Source organism: Cinclus cinclus, chromosome 4 (assembly GCF_963662255.1).
Source record: "Cinclus cinclus chromosome 4, bCinCin1.1, whole genome shotgun sequence".
NCBI classification, from domain to species: Eukaryota; Metazoa; Chordata; class Aves; order Passeriformes; family Cinclidae; genus Cinclus; species Cinclus cinclus.
Window position 1 is genome coordinate 9,502,304 of NC_085049.1, and position 18,280 is coordinate 9,520,583.

Sequence of the window (18,280 nt, forward strand, 5' to 3'; positions counted from 1 at the left end):
CTAGTAATTTCTTCAACACTTCCGGGGATGGTGACTCAAACACCTCCCTGGCCAGCCTGTGCCAATGGCTGACCATGTTTTCAGTGAAGAAATTCTGCTTGATACCCCCCCTGAACCTCCCCCTTGGTGCAACGTGAGACCATTCCCTTTTGTCCTCTCCCTGGTTGCCTGGGAGAAGAGGCCAATCCCCATATGGCTTCAGACTCCTTTCTGGGAGTTGTAGAGAGTGAAAAGGTCCCCAGTGAGACTCAGCAGCTAGGAAGGTGGCTGCACTCTCCTGCACATCTGCCTACAGGAAATGCTGTACAAACTGCCCTGCCATCTCCTTCTGCTGTGCCACATCCTGTCTGTCCTGTTTGTCCACCCTTTTCACTGTGCTGCTGGCCACTTGTGCTCCCTTAGAGCTCTTCAGATCTCCCTCAGGTGCTCTGCCATTACTCTCCTCATGTCAGCCTCCCTCACAAGAGTTGCCAGGTCCTGCTGGATCTCTCTGCTCTCTCTCTTGGGTTTCCCTGACTCTGGGAACCCCCTGCCCAGCTCCCTGGAGTGTTTTGCCCTAGAAGTTACTGTAGCCACAGATGCTGTCACCACATACCTTCCCAACTCCCCTCCTGAATGACATGTAAATTGCCTTGTGCAGCATGCCAGTATTTTAGACTCTGCCCCATAAAGTATTTGCAATTATGTAGGAGCAGTATAATCGATGTTTGCTAGCTACACAAATTTTAACCTATTGTACATATAGCAAGATGGTTTTAGGACTCTTGAGTGGTTGTGTCTTTGAATATTTCTGTCTAAATAGAATTATCCTTGAATGCTGTAAAGGCAGGAGAAATATTAACTGACTGCATACTGTTACTAAATGTTTCCCTTTAGCATTTATTCCCTTCCACATATCCGTGGTCTAATGCATTGTTGACCAGCCATGTTGATGGGTGTGGCAGCACACTGGCTCATTGGTTGGCTTTTTACCCAGAACACCTGCTGGCCAGACAGGAGTGTCAGAAGATGTTTTTTCCAGGTTAGAAAAGCTGAGTGCTATGTGGCATAACTAGCAGAATTTCACAGTTGCATTAAAGGCTGACAGAAACTGCATAAAAAACAAGCGTTGTGTTAGAAGAACACAGTTTTTTTGATTTACAGTTAATTGCTGACAGATGATGTTTCATGCTGACAGATGATATTTCATGCTCTTTATCTCATAAAGTGTAACTGAGTAAGAGGTGGAAAACTGGTAGTTTTGACCACTTTGTAGGATATCTATGCAAGGGACATAAGGATATTTATAGATATCTTTTGAAGTTGCATCTAACATATTTAATGGGTCATTGAACCTAGATCTTTAATATTTTATGACTTTTCAATTCATGGTTGGCTGAAAGCTTTGCTTTCTCTAGAAATGGATGCTATGAATTTATAACCTCTGTTGTAGCATATCTAAACTTACGTATTTCTTTAATGAAAACAACACTTCTCACTGTAGATTGCAACCATCACCTTGTACTGTTACAATACGGCTTGTTTTATTTGCTTTCAGGCATCTGGAAGGCTTCTTGAGTACCAGTCTTCCCTGATCTTTCCCTTCCTTCTGGTGGGAACCAAATGCCACAGATTTATTGATTAAGAGTAGAATATTCTCTGTGAGACTGTTCGGTTTTCTGGCAAGCTCAGATAAGGAAGATTCCAGATATATCCATTTCCTACCAGTACAGAGTGACTTTCAGGAGTCCTCTCTTCCCTTGTGCTGCGTGGTGACAGTTGGCCAACCTGGAGCTGAAATACTGTCTTTGGTGTTTAGTCTGCTCTCCTTTAGAGTACGAGTAAACAAAGGTGCGGGAGTATGCTAAATGTCCTGATTTTGTTAGGGAAGTGTTCCAAACAGAAGTGTAACTGTTCCTCTCAGTTGCTGTTGTACAAGAACTTTGTAGTTCTTGGTTTTATCTAGGCTCCAACATCCCTTACCAAATCAAATTCTAATTGCTGTATTACATGGAAGTAAATTAGGTGTTTGGGGTTTTTTCTTTTTCTCTGTTGGATGGCATAAAACCTAGTATGACTCACTGCCATACATTGCTGAGAGCTAGGCAGTTTTGTTATTTCTAATCTCTTGATGTGCAGCCTTATAATAAATTTCTCCTCCAGTGTGTTGATGTGTGCATTAATGTCACAAATCAGCAATCTGTTTTAGCTCGAGTTTGACAGTACAAGAGGAGCATGAAATGTCATGTTTCAACAGGTCAGATCCCTGTGTGTGAACAATTTTATACCTAATTACTGAAGTCTCTGAAGTTAAAAACGCTAGGACCCAGTACATCAGGAAATTTTTCTTCCTTACAGTTTTATTATACACTTCCCTAGGCATCCTGTGGTGGTACTTTCAAGAGGCAGCAGATTGGGCCAGGGAGGATGTTTGTTTTGTACCAACATGTTGTACTGAGACACTTAAACAATTGATACTAGTTGCTTCTATTTTTGCTTTTGTTACTATTTATTCCTATTATAGAACCACTAAAATTTGCAGAGCTTATCTAGTCACAGTGAATGTGGAGTTGACTGCAGTCTTCTGCAATATATCTTGTGAATAGTTGAGAAGCAGCATGCTGTTGTGGAGTGTCTCTGAAGATCTGTTTTAACAATATCAAGATTTAAAATCAATGTATTTTAAAATTGTTATTTTTCATAGTGGACTCCCATTTGGGACTACAGTGTATTTTACCATTTTTCTGTTCTTGTAGTTGAAATGCCTGAGATCTGTATTTCAGACGTATTTGGGTCAAGTATTCCTGGAGTTGTTATTTTAATTGAAGAATTCTTAATATCTTGTTTCTTTATATAATATTTGGATCAATACACTTTAAACTGTTATAATCATCAAAATATATACTGCAGTTAAGACACATTGAATATCCTTTTTTTCTTGAAGAAAGCGAGATAATTTAGACTTAGAAGAGATTCCCTAACATCTGATACTGAGCATTCTTTTAATTTCATTATTTCTGCTCTTGCAAAGTACAAAAGACTGTTCTTTATCCTCAGGACAGGTTAGAAATCCTAATTGCTTGAATTATTTTTTTAATGTAAAACTATTTACAAGCAGAACTTCTTCATATAGCAGTAAAAGGCTGGTAACTCTTTGTACACGGTTCTATAATTTACTGAAATAGCATTAAAAATTTAGGGGCCTTCTGTAAATATATCAAGTCCTATAAGTATCACAGGTACTGGGTAGTATTTCTAACATTACTATTTTCCTGTTCTTAATAGAACTTGACTTGCAATATCTAGAAATGTTGCCTTTGTGGGAGAGATGAAGGGGCGGGGGGGGAAGGCAAAATTTTCTAGATTTGAGGAATTAAAGTTATATTCTTGGCCAGTTGCACAAAGGTTAGCTGCTGGAAAAGAGTCTTTGTGTTGCTTTTCTTATCTTCCTTAAAAAAGCCTGCCTGGAACCTGAGACCTATGATGTAAAAATGAATGAAGATTGGGCCAGGGAGGATGTTTGTTTTGTACCAATAATGTTTGGGTTTTGTACCAAAAATTAATGAAGGTATAGCAGAAGGATACTTCTGTTGCCTACTTCCTGTGACTTGAAAAATAGCCAGCCTTTGTCTGGTGTCCACTTTGTGAAGCTACCTGACTTAAGTAATCAGATGTACTGTAAACATCATTCCCCAAGTGTTCCTTTGACCATCTGTTACCATCTTCAGTTTCTCAGATTTTGGAAGTATGAGCTAGAAAGGGAAGTACTTTTGAATTAGCTGTCTGTAACTTGTATCTGTAGTCCTGCTTAGGAGTGATGTGTTTCCTGGTTGTTATGGAGTAAATTAGATGTACGCATCTTCAACAGATGCAGATGCATTAAAATCTTGGGTTTGAAAATCAAAATTAACTCCTGTCGTCACTGCCAGGGGTCTTAATAAAATTCTGAAAATATTTCCAAATAATCCTCAGGTACAGAAAATAATTTGATCCTTTCAGAAAATACCCCATTAAGCAAATTTCTAGCATGCCTTTCATGCCTTTATGAAGTACTTTAATTCATCCTCAAAGTGAGGGAACTGACTCAGAAGTACTGATTTATCCATGCATCACTCTGTAGAGATTTTATACTTCTTTTTAAAGTTGATGAGAAGTGCGAGGCAAAGAGTGTTGTGGACTGCCTTTTATTTTCCTTTTTATTAGGCAGATTGATTAATGCTAAAGTAAATGTGCTGAGAGAGAAAAAAAATGAGCTTTTTCTTAATTTCTATATTGAATAAAAATAATGAAGAGAAAGCAAATCCATTAGCACTTTGAAAGATTCCTTTAATAATAGTTCCCAATGAATAAATTATTGAACTGCTTTTAAAAAGTGATGTTACTGTAACAATGAGTGGGCAAGGCTAATCTGTGCAAATGCTTTTGAGATATTGGGAACATTTTCAGGAGATGGCGGGGGAAGCTGGATTTTCGTCAAGTGGGGTTTTTTGTTTTTACAAAAGAAGACTGCAAAGTATAGGGAGAATACAGTAATTAATAGTGAGAGAGCCCTTGCAGAGACCCAGGAGAAGGTTAAAAGGGGAAACAGATTGGTAGGATGTAGAAGATGCAGATGATATACTTTATCTTTGATGAATGCATTAAGTCAGACCGAAAGTGGGCTTATCCACTGTTTTACTTCTTAGACAGTAAAACTGTCTGACTACTTCTAATACCAAATGAGCAGGCAAAATTTAAGACCAGAAAGCAGAGGATGAGCATAGTCTGTGTGTGTTACAACTTTTTATTACCTGTGGCTTAAATGCTTGCCACAGAGGTGATGTTCTTTGTGTTCAGCAGCCCATGGTTTTATTTGCTTCCATGAATGTGGCCCAGTGGCTTTCTAAACTCCTTAAAACTCTACCACTGCACTGACTTTTCAGATTAACTGCAACTTTGGATGAAGAATACTTCCTTGTGGATTTCTTGTTTGCTTTTTAAAAGTTGCCTTTTTTGTTTCCTGGGATGATTCCTGGATCTTGATTCAGTGTCCCCATTTTAGAAAAAATATCATATGTGTCATTTTTGTTGTTTTTAAATAGCACTTTTAGGTAGAGAATATGTGAGGAGTAGAGGTAATGAGAAAATACAGAGAAGAGTTGAAAGGAAGCTGCAGTGATGAGTCAAGATGAGTGATGAGTCAAGCAGCTAGTCAGAGTCACTAAACAAACCCTAGAAGACAGACTGCTAATTGAAGAGAAAGTATTCTAAAATATGAATAGAGCAAGGTTAGGAAGTGTCTTCTCAAAACAGAAAAACGCATTTTCTTCTCTTGAGATTGAAGAGAAAAGCCACAAGAGAGACCAATTGCAGGAGAGTGGTCTGCTGATAAGGCAGCTTCTAGTATGCAGAAAGGTGTTCCATGGTGTGAAAGGAGAGAGGGTAGAGTTATGCAGAAAGAGGAGGAGGCAAGGAAAAAGGCCAAAATATGCACATTTGTCCCTTGATTAGGTGTATGGGATTAGCACTGTTTCTTGTCAAGCATCATTTTGGAGTAAATGGGACACAAAAAGTAAGACCAAGTAGAATAAGGCAGAGGGGTGAACAGTGATTATACAATGGAGAAAATACCATGTGAGAATGGTTCTAATGACCTCTAGAGTAAAAACCTGAATAATTTTTTAGTAAAATTCAGTGCTGTGTTTCTTGGGCTTAGTAAACTTTTCAGTTCTGAAGAGATGCAAACTCTTCTGGGTGGCGAGTATGATACAAACTGAATGGGCTTAGCAGCAAGAAATTCAAGGTCATGTACTTGAGGGTAAATAAACATTTCTTCAGATTGCCTTTTGGAGATGAAGGGAAGTTTTTGGCTGTATTAATAAATGACTGAATCACTGATATGATGAAGCTTTGAAGAAGCTAGTGGAATCACTTGTTTCAACCTGTAAATCACATAGATTTGCCTTGAGTGAAATGAAATCAAGGTCCTGGTGACTCAACACAAAATAATGACATAATACTTAAGTGACAGAAACATAAAAACTGCAGACTAATTTGGGACAAAAAAAGACATTGAGTGCAAACACACATAAAAGGCAAAGCAGGCTGGGTTGCTGTGTTTGCCTGGTTGCATCCTTGCACAGCCACCTACATGTGTCACCAAAGGGAGGGGCACAGGACACTGTGGAGCAGCACTGACAATCTGTTGGTGCCTCTCTTAATGTCAGAAACATTTTGACTGTGTTCATAATATAGCTTAGAAATAGAGTTGGATTGCTTAAAGCTGAGCTAAAGGTAAAATACCTAGCTGAAGCATGTCGTAATGTTTTTCATGCATTAAAAGCCTTGTACGAATCATAATTCAGTATAAAAACTGAATTGAATGTATAAACACTCAGGAAAACATTGATTTATCTTTAATAGTTTTTATATAAATAATTTTGATCACTTCCTGTATTAAATACATATAGTTGTAATGTTCTATAGTTATCTTTCTGTGTAAGCTTTTCAAATGAGGCTGACATATGAGCATATTCTGGCTGTAATTTTCATTGAAATAATTTTGAGCAGGTTTTTTTATAGTCACATAATTTGTACTAGGGTCATTGAATTTAACTCCAGGAGAGTACTGCACAGTCATTTCGACTGAAATGTGTTTTGTAAATTATATCAGGTGTTCCAAGTTCCTTGTTGCATAGCAGAGGTTTTTCCATGTGCCTGAGTGTGACTGCTTGGAGTGGAGGGTTTTGATGGAGTACACAGGCTTTGAGAGCCACAGGATGATGGTGCTACAAAGCACCATTCATGTAACTGTGAAAGAATGTAGTACCCATATCTGATGGTGCTGAATATGGAAAGTTCCAAGTTTCTTGATATGTTTGACATTCAGAATCTGTGTGTGACAGTAAGCCAGACTGAAGAGTTAGAATTAATTTTACATCTTGGGCAAGATAATTGAATATTATAAACTGTGGAGATGAAAAAAAAAAAAGCCCACAGAGATCATCTAGTACATTTCTGCCAGTTTGAAATCGTTCCTCCTTTCATTAATATTTTTCCAGTCCAGTTGAAAATGTACCTGTGGTGAGATTTCAATCACATCTCTGAGGAAACAGCATCCCCTCCACCCCAAATATCAGCATTATTTTCTGTTTAGTTTTATACTATGGATGTGAGCTATTTCCCACACTTTGTCCAGACTCTTTCCTAGATAGTCTGTCATTGCTTGCCCAAACTAACCATGCATTTCCCTGTGTCATGGGTTCTAATTCTGCTTAAGTTTTGCACCTCAGTGAATATTTTCTGGCTTCTTCTAGTGTCCTTGGGAAGAGCCTGGCCATTCTCAGCAGACAGCCCTTGCTTCTGAAATCTTTCTCACTTCCACACAGCCATGTGCTCACAAAGCCAGTCTTTGTGTCTGCTTGGGGAATGTTGCAAGGCCCATCTGTTAGTCTAGGCTGATAGGAAAAAAGCTGCCTTGAAGGATGGATTGTGGGTTGATTGTTTTTTCCAGAGGTTTCAATGTCCGTGTTTGACCATTGAATCTCCAGAAGCAATCTGAGTGGTCATTTCCTCCTGGGAGCAATTGCCTGCTGTGCTTTTATGATTATTTTCATGCTGGATCCAAGATTTCAGCAGCAGGTTTCTCACACAAATACATTTCAAAGCAAGTTCCATCATCACTTATTTTTAAACATACTAGTAAAACCTGTTTCTCTACATCTTTCAGATCGGTAAGTTGGGGCTTTTTTTCAGATTTTTTTTGGTTATTCCTGTAGAAGATTTCATCTAATCATTAACTTTTGCTAGTATTAAATCAGTAATTTGTTAGTATTAAATCATCACCAATATAAGAAATTCTACAAATAACTCTAGAATAATTCTTCAAACAGTAATTCCTTTTGTTCAGAAGAGCCTCAATAAATATTCTTTCTTATATCACCCACACAGTTTTTCTGGCTTGTTTCTAGTCTGTTCTTTGCAGATGTTTCTTCTCAAGCTTTTGTGATAATGAAATGGAGCCTCTGTACCCATGATATTAAATAATAATAATAAGCATTTCAAGAGCAGTGGTGTTGTTTTTGGCTGAGAAGTGCAATTAGTTTGGCATTGCATTCATATTTTTCCCATCTGTGTTCCAAACTTTTTGATGTGTCTTAATTCAAGAACATATTGCCTCCAAAGTTTTACAGTACCTGAACTTTTGAAGTAGTAATTGTTTTTCAGTGCTTAAGTTATAGGTGGCACCTGGAACTTAAGAGTCAACAGGACATGAATATTGGTGAATTTTAAAATTATGCTAAAAGTACTGTTAAACTTCTCTTAAACCCAGTTCGTTCCACTGTATCCTGCTTTACCAGGTGAATGCCCTAGGTAGGCCCAGAGAAATTGCAATTTTATGCAAAATAGCTCAGCTTCAGAAGCAGTTAGAGTGAAAGTTAGGTCTGGTGATGATTTAGTGCTTCTACATGGCTTTTTCTTTCTCCTTCCTTTGCTCTCACCCCAGTTATCTAGCAGATGGTCAGCAGAGGTGCTCCAGCCTCTTGTGTCAGAAGGGATTTGGACCCTCTGTGTCCCAGAAGACTTCTGAACCGTTTGGTGAAGACAGTCATCTTTTATTTATTGCGTCTAGGTTCAGCACAGAATATTAGAGTAACTTAATAACTCCACATCTACCACAGTTCAGTCTTTTCTATCAATCTTTTGCACAAAATAGATGTCTTCCATTTCTGTGGCTCACAGCAGCAGAACTCTTCCTGCTATATTGTATAAAGCAAGAAAAAAATAAGAAGCCATTGCTGTTTGAGCTCTCTTGCTGGTTTTGATTCTCCCTGAATCCACTGGAAAGGCTATGCAAACAAAGCTCCAGGCGGCTGCCCCCTCAAAAAAGCAGGCTTTTGGATTTGTCCTTAGGAGATCTCTGCCTTTCTCCTTGCAGAGGTCAGGCATCTGTAACTCCTACGTGTTGAATTCTACTCCAAAAACTTACAAGTTAGATATTTTAGCTTCTAACAAACATTTGGCTGTCTGTAGGAAAGCTGATCCCTACTTACTCCCCTTAGATATATGTTCTTTGTCTCTACTGAGCCTCTTTGGAGATAAAACTGTTTCTTGCCTGCATGAATGAAAAATGGCAGCTCTCTTTACAGCTGTCTTTTAAGTGGTCTCAGGGTCAGGACTTGATGTTTCTGCACTTGCTTTCCTGTGATGACATTTATTAAGTGTTATAAAAAAAGTAAGTAAAAGGTTGCAGTTTCCTAAGTGAGATCCTAACTCTGATGCTCGGTAGATTAATTTATCTTGTAATACTGTATATTGAGTCTTTGAGTTAATTTCTTTAGTCAAGATCATTAATGGAACTTAGTGTCCAGTTCAGATACAGTGTGAACTTTGCTGCTTCAGATTTCTTGAGTCAGCCTTTAGTAAAGAGTTCTACATTGCCCACTTCACATTACTCACAGAGCATTTAGTACTAGCTGGAGAAGAAAAAGTACTATTTGCTGAAGTATTGCTGGAGCATTTGTAATGCAGCAGCAGCAGCAAGGTCACTTTTACATCCCACGTAAAACTGAAGTGGGTCTGACTCCAGAGTGTGCAGACTTTTTCTGTGGTCATAAGGAACTTTAAGGGACCCTCACTGGTGATTTCTGAATGTGAGACCAGCTGCAAGTGTGCAGTGCAAAAGTGATTTGCCAGTATTGATGCACCTGTGTGCAGCTGTTACAGCAGATTCCTCCATCATGAATATGGACTTTGTTGAATGAAGAATGGAGAAAAATGTGCTCTCATGAGTATTTTAAGAATATAAAATCTAATAAGTTTGAGGTTTATCCAAATCCAGTGATAACATGCTAATTGATTAATGAACTGGAATTTGAGCCATTTGCCGTATACTGAGTTCAGTTTTCTTAAATTTTGCCAATGCTGAAATTTGGTAAATCATGTAATTTATAGATCTAAGTAAATGGAATTTTTCTTTTTGGCTATATGTAGACCAGCATTCCAGAAACAAACTCCAAGGACTGCAGAATTTTGGCATCCAAACTATTGTTGTCTCATGCCATATGAAAGAAAGTTAAGTGCAGGCTGTTAAAAAAATTGCCTCATTCTTGGGTACCATATTTTTTTTCTATTCTCCACAGCTAGATGTCATTTTTTTTCTATTATGTTATTCATACCTCCTACAAGCACTGTCAGAAGTTTGAAAACCAAGTGTACTTTCAGCAAAAGAGCGAGGTTATTACTGAGTTAGGATTATTTTTTTATTGATACTGGTGAGAACTTGCTGATGCTTTTTATAGCAATGTGCTTCCTTGAACATTTGAACTGACACTTCCTTTCCTGTTACATCTCTTCTTGAGAAATTCCTTACTGCCCTATTATCATTACTCAGAAGTAGGTCATGGTTGGCTGTTTTTTTGAAAATGAAACCTGTGGCCAGGTAACAGTTTGTTAGAAAATGTAACCTCATTGCCCTGAATTGTCAGTGGTGTCTATTGCAAAGGCTGGGTAAAAATTTTCTTTTCTGCTTTTACCTCTTTCTTTCCTTGGTATGTGGGAGGAGATAGGGAGGCAGTTGAATCACTCTGGTGTCTCTTCTCATCTGAGTCAGAATGGGCTGGCTGTTTTCAGTGGTGACACCCTGTGACTGCACTTCAGTGGTACCACAGCCATCACTGGAGGAACAAAGCGAAAAAGTATGCTGGTACATTGCTATTTTGGTAAAATAATCAATGGCTCTGTCAAGATACTGTATGTGTGTTTGTAGGCAAATTTCTCTCAACTCAGGCCCTGTTCTTTTTAAGCATACAATCTTCCAGCCTTTTCTTTCCAACCTTCAGATTCCTTTTTATCGGGAGTAGTGTGATACACCCATCTGTTCAAAATGTGATATGATCTGGTGCAGGAGTATCCAACTTTGAGTGGGAAAGTTCAATAGGCGATCTTCAGGGGTAAAGGAAAAAATCCTAGTCCCTCTTGATTGTCAGGGAGAGATCTGGAAAATGCTCAGCTCATGCCTATTGTTGCTGTTCCTCTGATTAGAACTCCGGGATAAGTTTTGATATGAAGGATGAAGGGTTTAGCCTAAAAACTGCTAGTGCTGATGTAATGGCAAAATGTATGTACATTCCTGGATTTTCTAGCTGCAGAGCTATGTGGAAGTGAACAATCAGCAAGTAGGAGTGACTTTCCAGAGAAAAGCGAGAATTACGCCAAATGTGGCAAAAACAAACCAAACAAGAAAACCACCAAAACAATAAATTGGCCACTGCTATTCATGTTAACAAAAATTACTAACATTGCTAGTGTCTCTTATCCATAGATCACCTCTCTCGTGACACTGCAGCTGTTATCCTTGGTTGGCCAGAATGACCAGCTTGATGGACCACGATACAAATGTACTGTATCTCTGGACTTCATCAGAGCTATTGCCCGGTGAGCCTGTTAAAGTTCATTTGCTGTTGTGTGTGCTGACTTGGAAGAGACTTCTGACCAGGTATTTGCTCAGTCTATAGCCCTTTGCAGGCCAGAATAGAAAACCTGTGGATGTTTTCTAAGAATGACTGAATAAGTCATGTTATTTGTGACAAGTGTTGTACCCAAGGTAAGTCTAGTCCATTCCTGTTTTGGAAAAGATTTATGTTACAGTGGCAGTGTGTGTTACAGTAATATACTGTCTTTGTGCTTAATAAAGGTCAGGGACTGCATGTGAAAATACTTCTCTAAAATGTCAGTCCATTTCATTACCAAAAAGCACATTATGGTATTTGAATCTGAAATGATATTTGTTTCTTAACAGTGTTGTGCATACGATATAAAAACTACATAGGTTATAAGAATTCTTGCACACAGACTATCTTGTGTGATCTGTTATTGATACAAGCTAATTCAGTAAGTGGTTATAGGTACATCAGCGTCTTTGTTTATCCAGAGCCTTCAGTCATGAAGTCTGAGAGCAGTTCAAGATCCATCAGGAGAGATAGCAATAATTTGCAGACAGAAATACATGCAGTACAAGGCAACAATCAGGCCTGTGTCTCATATTTTATCTGTTGCTGCCATCTTATTAGCTGGTCTTGGATAAACAGTCTGTAATCAGAACAGAGCCCAGAAATGACATGTGTCTAAAGGAAGAAATGTTCTCAAGGCTAATTCTTCTCTGTAATGTGGAACTTCAGAGGAACCTGAGGTGCAGACTGTAGTCCATAACCTCAGTGCACATGTTGCTCTCCTGAGCTATTAAATGTCCAGTAGCCTTGTCAGTAAATGCAACAGATAAACTAATTTCAGTTTTCAGTTGGACAGGCCATAGAATGAAACTTTGGCTCAGGTCTGGCCAGACCACACTGCCAGGACCTCCACAGCTTTGCTATGTCAGTTTGCTATTCCCGGCAGTAAAGTCACTTGTGAGTGATGCCCTGAAAAAGCTCCCTCTGGAACCAAGCACAGCAGACCATCTGCTCAGCAACATGGAACCTTGTGTATACAGTTATACATCGGATGTATCCTCGAACTGGGATACTTTGACAGCTCTTTCCTTGCAAACTATGACATCCTTAGAAGTTTCAATGACTGCGTTAAAGATGCTGGAGGGTGGAGATGGCCAGAAAACAGGACCAAAACTTGTAACTTGCAGCTCATGCTTACTGGAGAAAGTAGTTGTCAAAGATACTGTCACTTCAAACCTCAGTGCATGGTACACTGTTTTAGCTTGCTTTCCTTTAGTTCTTGTGTGTGTATATGTATATATCTATATACATATATATATATGTGTACATGTATGTATATGTATGCATATGGATGTATCCAAACTGACTTTTCCTACATGTTATGAGGAAGAAAGCAGTTCTTTTTGCTCATCCCTCCAAGTAGTTTTCAGGTCTTTATTTACTGCCTAGATAGGGCTGTTTAAATGAGATAGATAAATAGATAGATGGATGGATGCATGTGTTGATTTTAAAGTTGTCCTGTTCTGATTTTCTCCTGTTTCTCCCTTTTTTAAATCTTGCTTTGTTCCTTTGTTACAATTTTTATTAAAATACACTTTTCAGCCCACAGTATTCATTAAATCTTAAAGGAGGGTGGTCCATAAAAAGACAGGGTTTCATGAATTCATTATAAATGAGCTTCTCTCTTCTCTGGGTGGGGCTACTAGTTATAGGATGAAGGCCTGATGTTCTGTGCTTTAAGAAATTTCCATCTGTGCAATAGTTTTGGTTGTATTGTCACAGAGAAGGAATTACTTTGCAGCTTCAGCCAAAATACACACCAAGTAAGCAGCCCATCTTGTGATTCTTCTCTCTCTATTACTGCAGTAGTACTAAAATGAGTTTGTTAGTCACTAAAATCTTCCGATGCCTCAGCCTTGTTACCATCTCAGCCTTGTTCCTCCAGCATATTTCCTAAGGGAAGGCTGAGGAGTGCAAAGAATGGGACAGAAAAGGATGCTCCCTCCCCACCCCCATTCAAGCTGTTCAGATTGTCATTTCATTTTCTATGGTTTTTAAGCAAAAGTGGAATTTGCACTAAAAAAAAAGCCACCTGTTTTTGGAAAAGAGTAAAAAACTTGTGTCTCTTCCTGGTGGCTTTTAACATGGTAACTGCTGAACTGCACAGTGTCTCTTTATTGCCATAGAACCTCGTGACTGGCTCTATTCTGTGGCATATGCTCAGTCTTTGTGGAAACATCTCTGGCTTTTACTACGTAGTAGGTAAACATTTCACTGAAGGTAAAGTTAGATATTTCTTCATTAGAAATAATTTCTGTTTTAAAAATTTCAAACCTAAGTTCATAAATTTTCTCTACCTGAAGTAGGGCTCTCTTAATGTTTATTGAATATAATGGATCTTTTCGGAGAGAATAAACCCAGTTGTTATGACAGGACAATTCTGTTTCATTTAGTTGATAAGGTCAGTATTTGTTAGTGTGTATGATTTTGTTTCTGTAGAAAGCCTTGTAATTAAAGCATTTTTTTTGAGTGACACCATGTCGTGCAAGTCTTAACAGTGGCAGTTAATGTCTTTAAATTTGTCACTGGATTAATAAACAGACTCCGACAGTGTATTTCCTGTTATGTATCTTGGGGGTTTCTAAACTTTTTCTCTGTCCAAAATGATGTTTCATAAAAACTTTTTGAAAAGTGGGTTACAGGCTGATGCATGAACAGAGAATATTAAATGACTGTAGTCCAACAAATAAGAATTCAGCTAGCTAATCTCACTTAGTATTGTTAGCAGTTATTTTTGCATCGCTGAATACTTTAAAAAAACTTTTTAATTTTATACTTGTCATTATATGCAGTAATTTGCATTATTTATTCAAACAGTAAACCCTGAAGTCTGAGTGTTAGATTGTATAGAAGAATGAGTTTAGAGAAAAAAAAATAATTATATGTTTCATTCTCCTGCCGTTTCATTTTGCCTGCCATTTAAGTACAAAAGTGTACATTAAATTCTTCTATCCCATTGATTGGCATTCTTGGATTTTTCAAATTTAGCAATGAACATGGGTCAACTACTGTCAAGACTGAAAGAAGGCAGGCTCCAAATGAGTACAGATGAAGGAGTTACGTAGTAACTAAAACAGGTGGTTTGGGAGATGAGCAAAACATTCAGTAGCATAAAACGTTGTTGCTTTGCGTCACCAACTAGAACATCAAGTTTGCTATACAAAAATATCATCTTACTAATACTGTTATATTTATACTGTCTCATTATTGAAATAAGAGTCTTCATTTCTTTACTAGGAAGTTGCTGTATTTATTTTCTAGAATTCTCCAAAGTTTAAATAATCAGAAGAGAGGTATTGTAAATAATGAGAAATGAAAAATTCATTAATCCTTGCTTGCATTTCTTTTGGGGAATTGCTTGATTTTGATTGTGCAGAATGTCCTGCATGTGCTGTCTCCAAACAGGTTAAAGTCTTAGCACTGTTAAGATGATTGCTCTAATATACTGTGTTTTTGTTTATAGGACCGTGAACTTCGACATAATAAAGTACTTGTACGATTTCTTGTGAAAACAAGCTTCACAGCCATATGGACACTGTGACAATGACTAAGGAAGGCAAGCTGTGTTCATCTCTCTACTTAGCTGGCCAGAAAGAAGAGTATTTTGGCTCTTTTGGATTTGTCCAAACAGGTGCTGGCCCAGCATGGAACCTGATGAAAATACTCTGATTGGTCTGGGTGGATCTGAGCAGAGGACTATTTACCAGGGACCCTGGAGTATTTGGAAGCAATGTGTTAATTATAAACAGCAGGGTTTGAGCACAATCTGTTCTACTCTTAATGATGTTATCTTAACACTGAAATTGCCTGAAACCCATTTACTTAGGACTGCATTTTGCTCTATGAACTCTCCCCAGTGCTTTGAACATGGCAGCAGCCGTTGTTTGTATGCCCAGTCTTTTCACTTCCTCTCCACAGGAATCTTTGCAATTGCCTGCCAAAGCAGCTTTTCCTGAGGCCACCATTTTAGGAGAGTGGAGTAGCAAAGTATAATAAACATAAAAACATATTTAAAAACCAAGCTGGTACAAATTCTTCTTTCTCTTCAGTAGTATGTTGGCAGACTGTTACCCTGTTATATGGAGATCACAAGGATAGGAAACTCCCAGTCAGTCACCATACTGTCTTTTTCAGACCATTCATAAATGTTGACTATTTTATTGTATTTTATACAAAGCTCTGTTTTTAAAAAATAATTCTTAGAGTTCTATCCCTATGTCAAACTTGTAATGTTTTATTTTTGCTTCAACATTCTATAGTCCTTCTATGCTAATCCATTTACATGAAGTGCTAATTATAGTGCTGTGTGGAAGGAATGTACTTTTAACATTCACACCATGTAATGGCTTTTGTAACAGCCTCTGTCCTGTAGAGGAGGATGGCACAACTGCCTTTTCGAAGGTGACAAGAGTCTTTCAACAGGTGACAGAGTCTTTCTGCAGCAATTTCCAAAAAGTGGTAGAACAGTGAATAACCAATGTGGTATTGTAACATAAAAGTTTGCCCTTGGAAATACCTGATGGAATACACTACAATTGGAGCTTACAAGTAGAAGATACACAATTTATGGAGCATTAAAATCCCCTAGTCCATTTGGAGGTTATTGTATTTATGGATCTGAAGTTTTTGGTAACCCTCTTGAAGACTCCATGTCCCACAGCCTATTACCTCAAATGTTTTACTCTGGAGTGCTCACTTTTGACTGTTCGACAGTAGAAGACCATGCCAGGTCCTAAGTTGAACATTACAGGGTTTTTTCCAAGGAAAAATCATCAGTCATCCCCCCTTGCTCTTATATTAGCAATGGTCAAATACTCTCAGCATGTGTTGTCTTTACTCTTTTTTGTTTCTTTATTTTTCTTTCTTTGTTTGCTTTTATGTTTTCTTTTTTGTTGTTTTCTTTTTTTTTTTTTTCCCAATTGTGGATGCGCAGCCACACTTCTGGATTCAGACCCAAGTGACAAAAGCATCCTTCTGGCCAAGCTCTGGCTTCCTCCCTCAGGGGAGTGTGAAAGGGCAGCAATGAGTCATGTCCATGATCTGTTTTCCTTCCTACCGCTGAGCTGGATCAAACCCTGCACCTGTCCATGAGGTGGCAACATTTGTCACACTTAGAAGTGCTTGGATGTAAATACATAGCCTGTTTCAAAAATGTTTACTACCTGCTTTTGTTTTTACTTATGAAAATGTCCTTAATGTGAACTTCGGGCTAAACTTTACAGTGCCTTTCTGTCTTGGAGGTAGTGCTGGGCTGAGCTCAGTTCTTGTGGATCTCCTGTATGACTACCTAGGGCTGCAGTTTGTAATGCAAAGAAGTTTTGAGGTATTTGTCATCTAGTCCATGTAAAACAGTTGCAGTAGATCATAGGGATTTGTAATTTCTGTCTGGATTAGAATCTGATATGTGAAACATGATGGGACTGATACTGATTTGTTAAGTGCTACAAAACTTGAGTCATAAAATTTCATTTTTAGTAACCCAAATCATTCCCACCAAATATACCAGACTCTCAAAACTCTTCAGCTCCAAATTTGGAGCACAAATTAGACATAAAATAAAGGTCTTAGAAATTAAGCAGTGAGAAGTTGGTGCTGCTGATATTTTTTCAGAAAAGTCTAATTTCTTCTATATTAGCTTTATGAGTATTGGTGATTATTTCCAGTGCAAATTCAAAGGATAAGGATACTAATTTTTCTGGAATGTAGTTAATTTCACTGAATTGAGGTTAACTAGAGAAGCAGTGGCAACAGAGGATTCGTTAAGACAGAACCACTCTCCTTACTTTGAAGGCACTTTTTTGACCTTTGTGAAAGACTCCTATCAGTGAAATAAAATTTAAAGCTGAATCAGCAGAGTATGAGAATGAACAAGGTGACTGAAGTGCAGATGATTGATGTAGGCTATAACTATGCTGATGATGAATAGTAGGATTTATTCTGACAAACTAGAAATATTTCTATATAGCCATGTCAATGAGTTTATAAATTACTGCTGAGTTTTTTACTAGATACCTTAGCAATATTCTATTCTGAGATGCCATTTTCATGGATGAGTCCTCTTTTAGCCTCCCCTGGGCCAGGATTTCACCTCTTTTACAGGTGGTTTTGAGAACTGTGCTAACAGTGTAGAGCAAGATAGTTTAACTCATCAGAAAACCTTCAGTACCTTAGTGCTGCACTATGTATTTTTAACATAGTCATTTTTTTTCCTAATTTCTGAGTCACAAAGCCTTATAATACTGAAAAAAAATACAAACTTAGAAAGTGTTTTTCTCCAGTGGCTGATCCAAACATTAACAGGAGCTGGGGTTTGTTCTTACAAGGATAAATTAATGGATAAAGAAATGTAGCTATCACCAGTTGTGAGGACATCAGTGCCCTTGAATAGCTCTGGCTTCATCAACAGCTGCATTTTCATGCACATAACATAGAGATTTTTATTTTTTTAAGAAGGCTTGCAGGGCTGCATCCACACGTAATACAGGAGTTAATTCATTATTTTTGGACAGTGATTTTTCTTAGTTTGGTTATCCCAGAACCTGTAACAATTCCTGTAGCTATTGACTCTTTTGGGGTGAGAGAAAGAAATGCATTGTTTATTTCAGTACCTTCTGAGTTCTGATGCTTCTATACACTGTAAAAACACACTGATTCCTGCCATTGGTGAAATTTTTCCAGTATCCATCAAGTACCTTTTTGACAGGACCATTCAGACACTATGTTTTCATCTCATAACTGGAAGAACAGCCAGCCATGCCAGGAGAACAGTGTGAAGGACAGGATTTCCAGCAGGAATATAGGAGATACTACAT

The 18,280-nt window shown here is 38.0% G+C and overlaps 1 protein-coding gene across 1 annotated transcript in view; it reads left to right on the forward strand.

Annotated features, from left to right (window-relative positions):
• Positions 1–15,684, forward strand: part of ORC5 (origin recognition complex subunit 5) — a 64,394-nt gene extending 48,710 nt beyond the window's left edge. Inside the window, exons 14-15 of the mRNA XM_062490817.1 lie at positions 11,282–11,394; positions 14,932–15,684. Of these exons, the coding sequence (XP_062346801.1) occupies positions 11,282–11,394; positions 14,932–14,977 (159 nt within the window). The 3' untranslated portion in view covers positions 14,978–15,684. The remainder of the gene's footprint in view (positions 1–11,281; positions 11,395–14,931) is intronic.
• Positions 15,685–18,280: the final 2,596 nt, after the last annotated feature.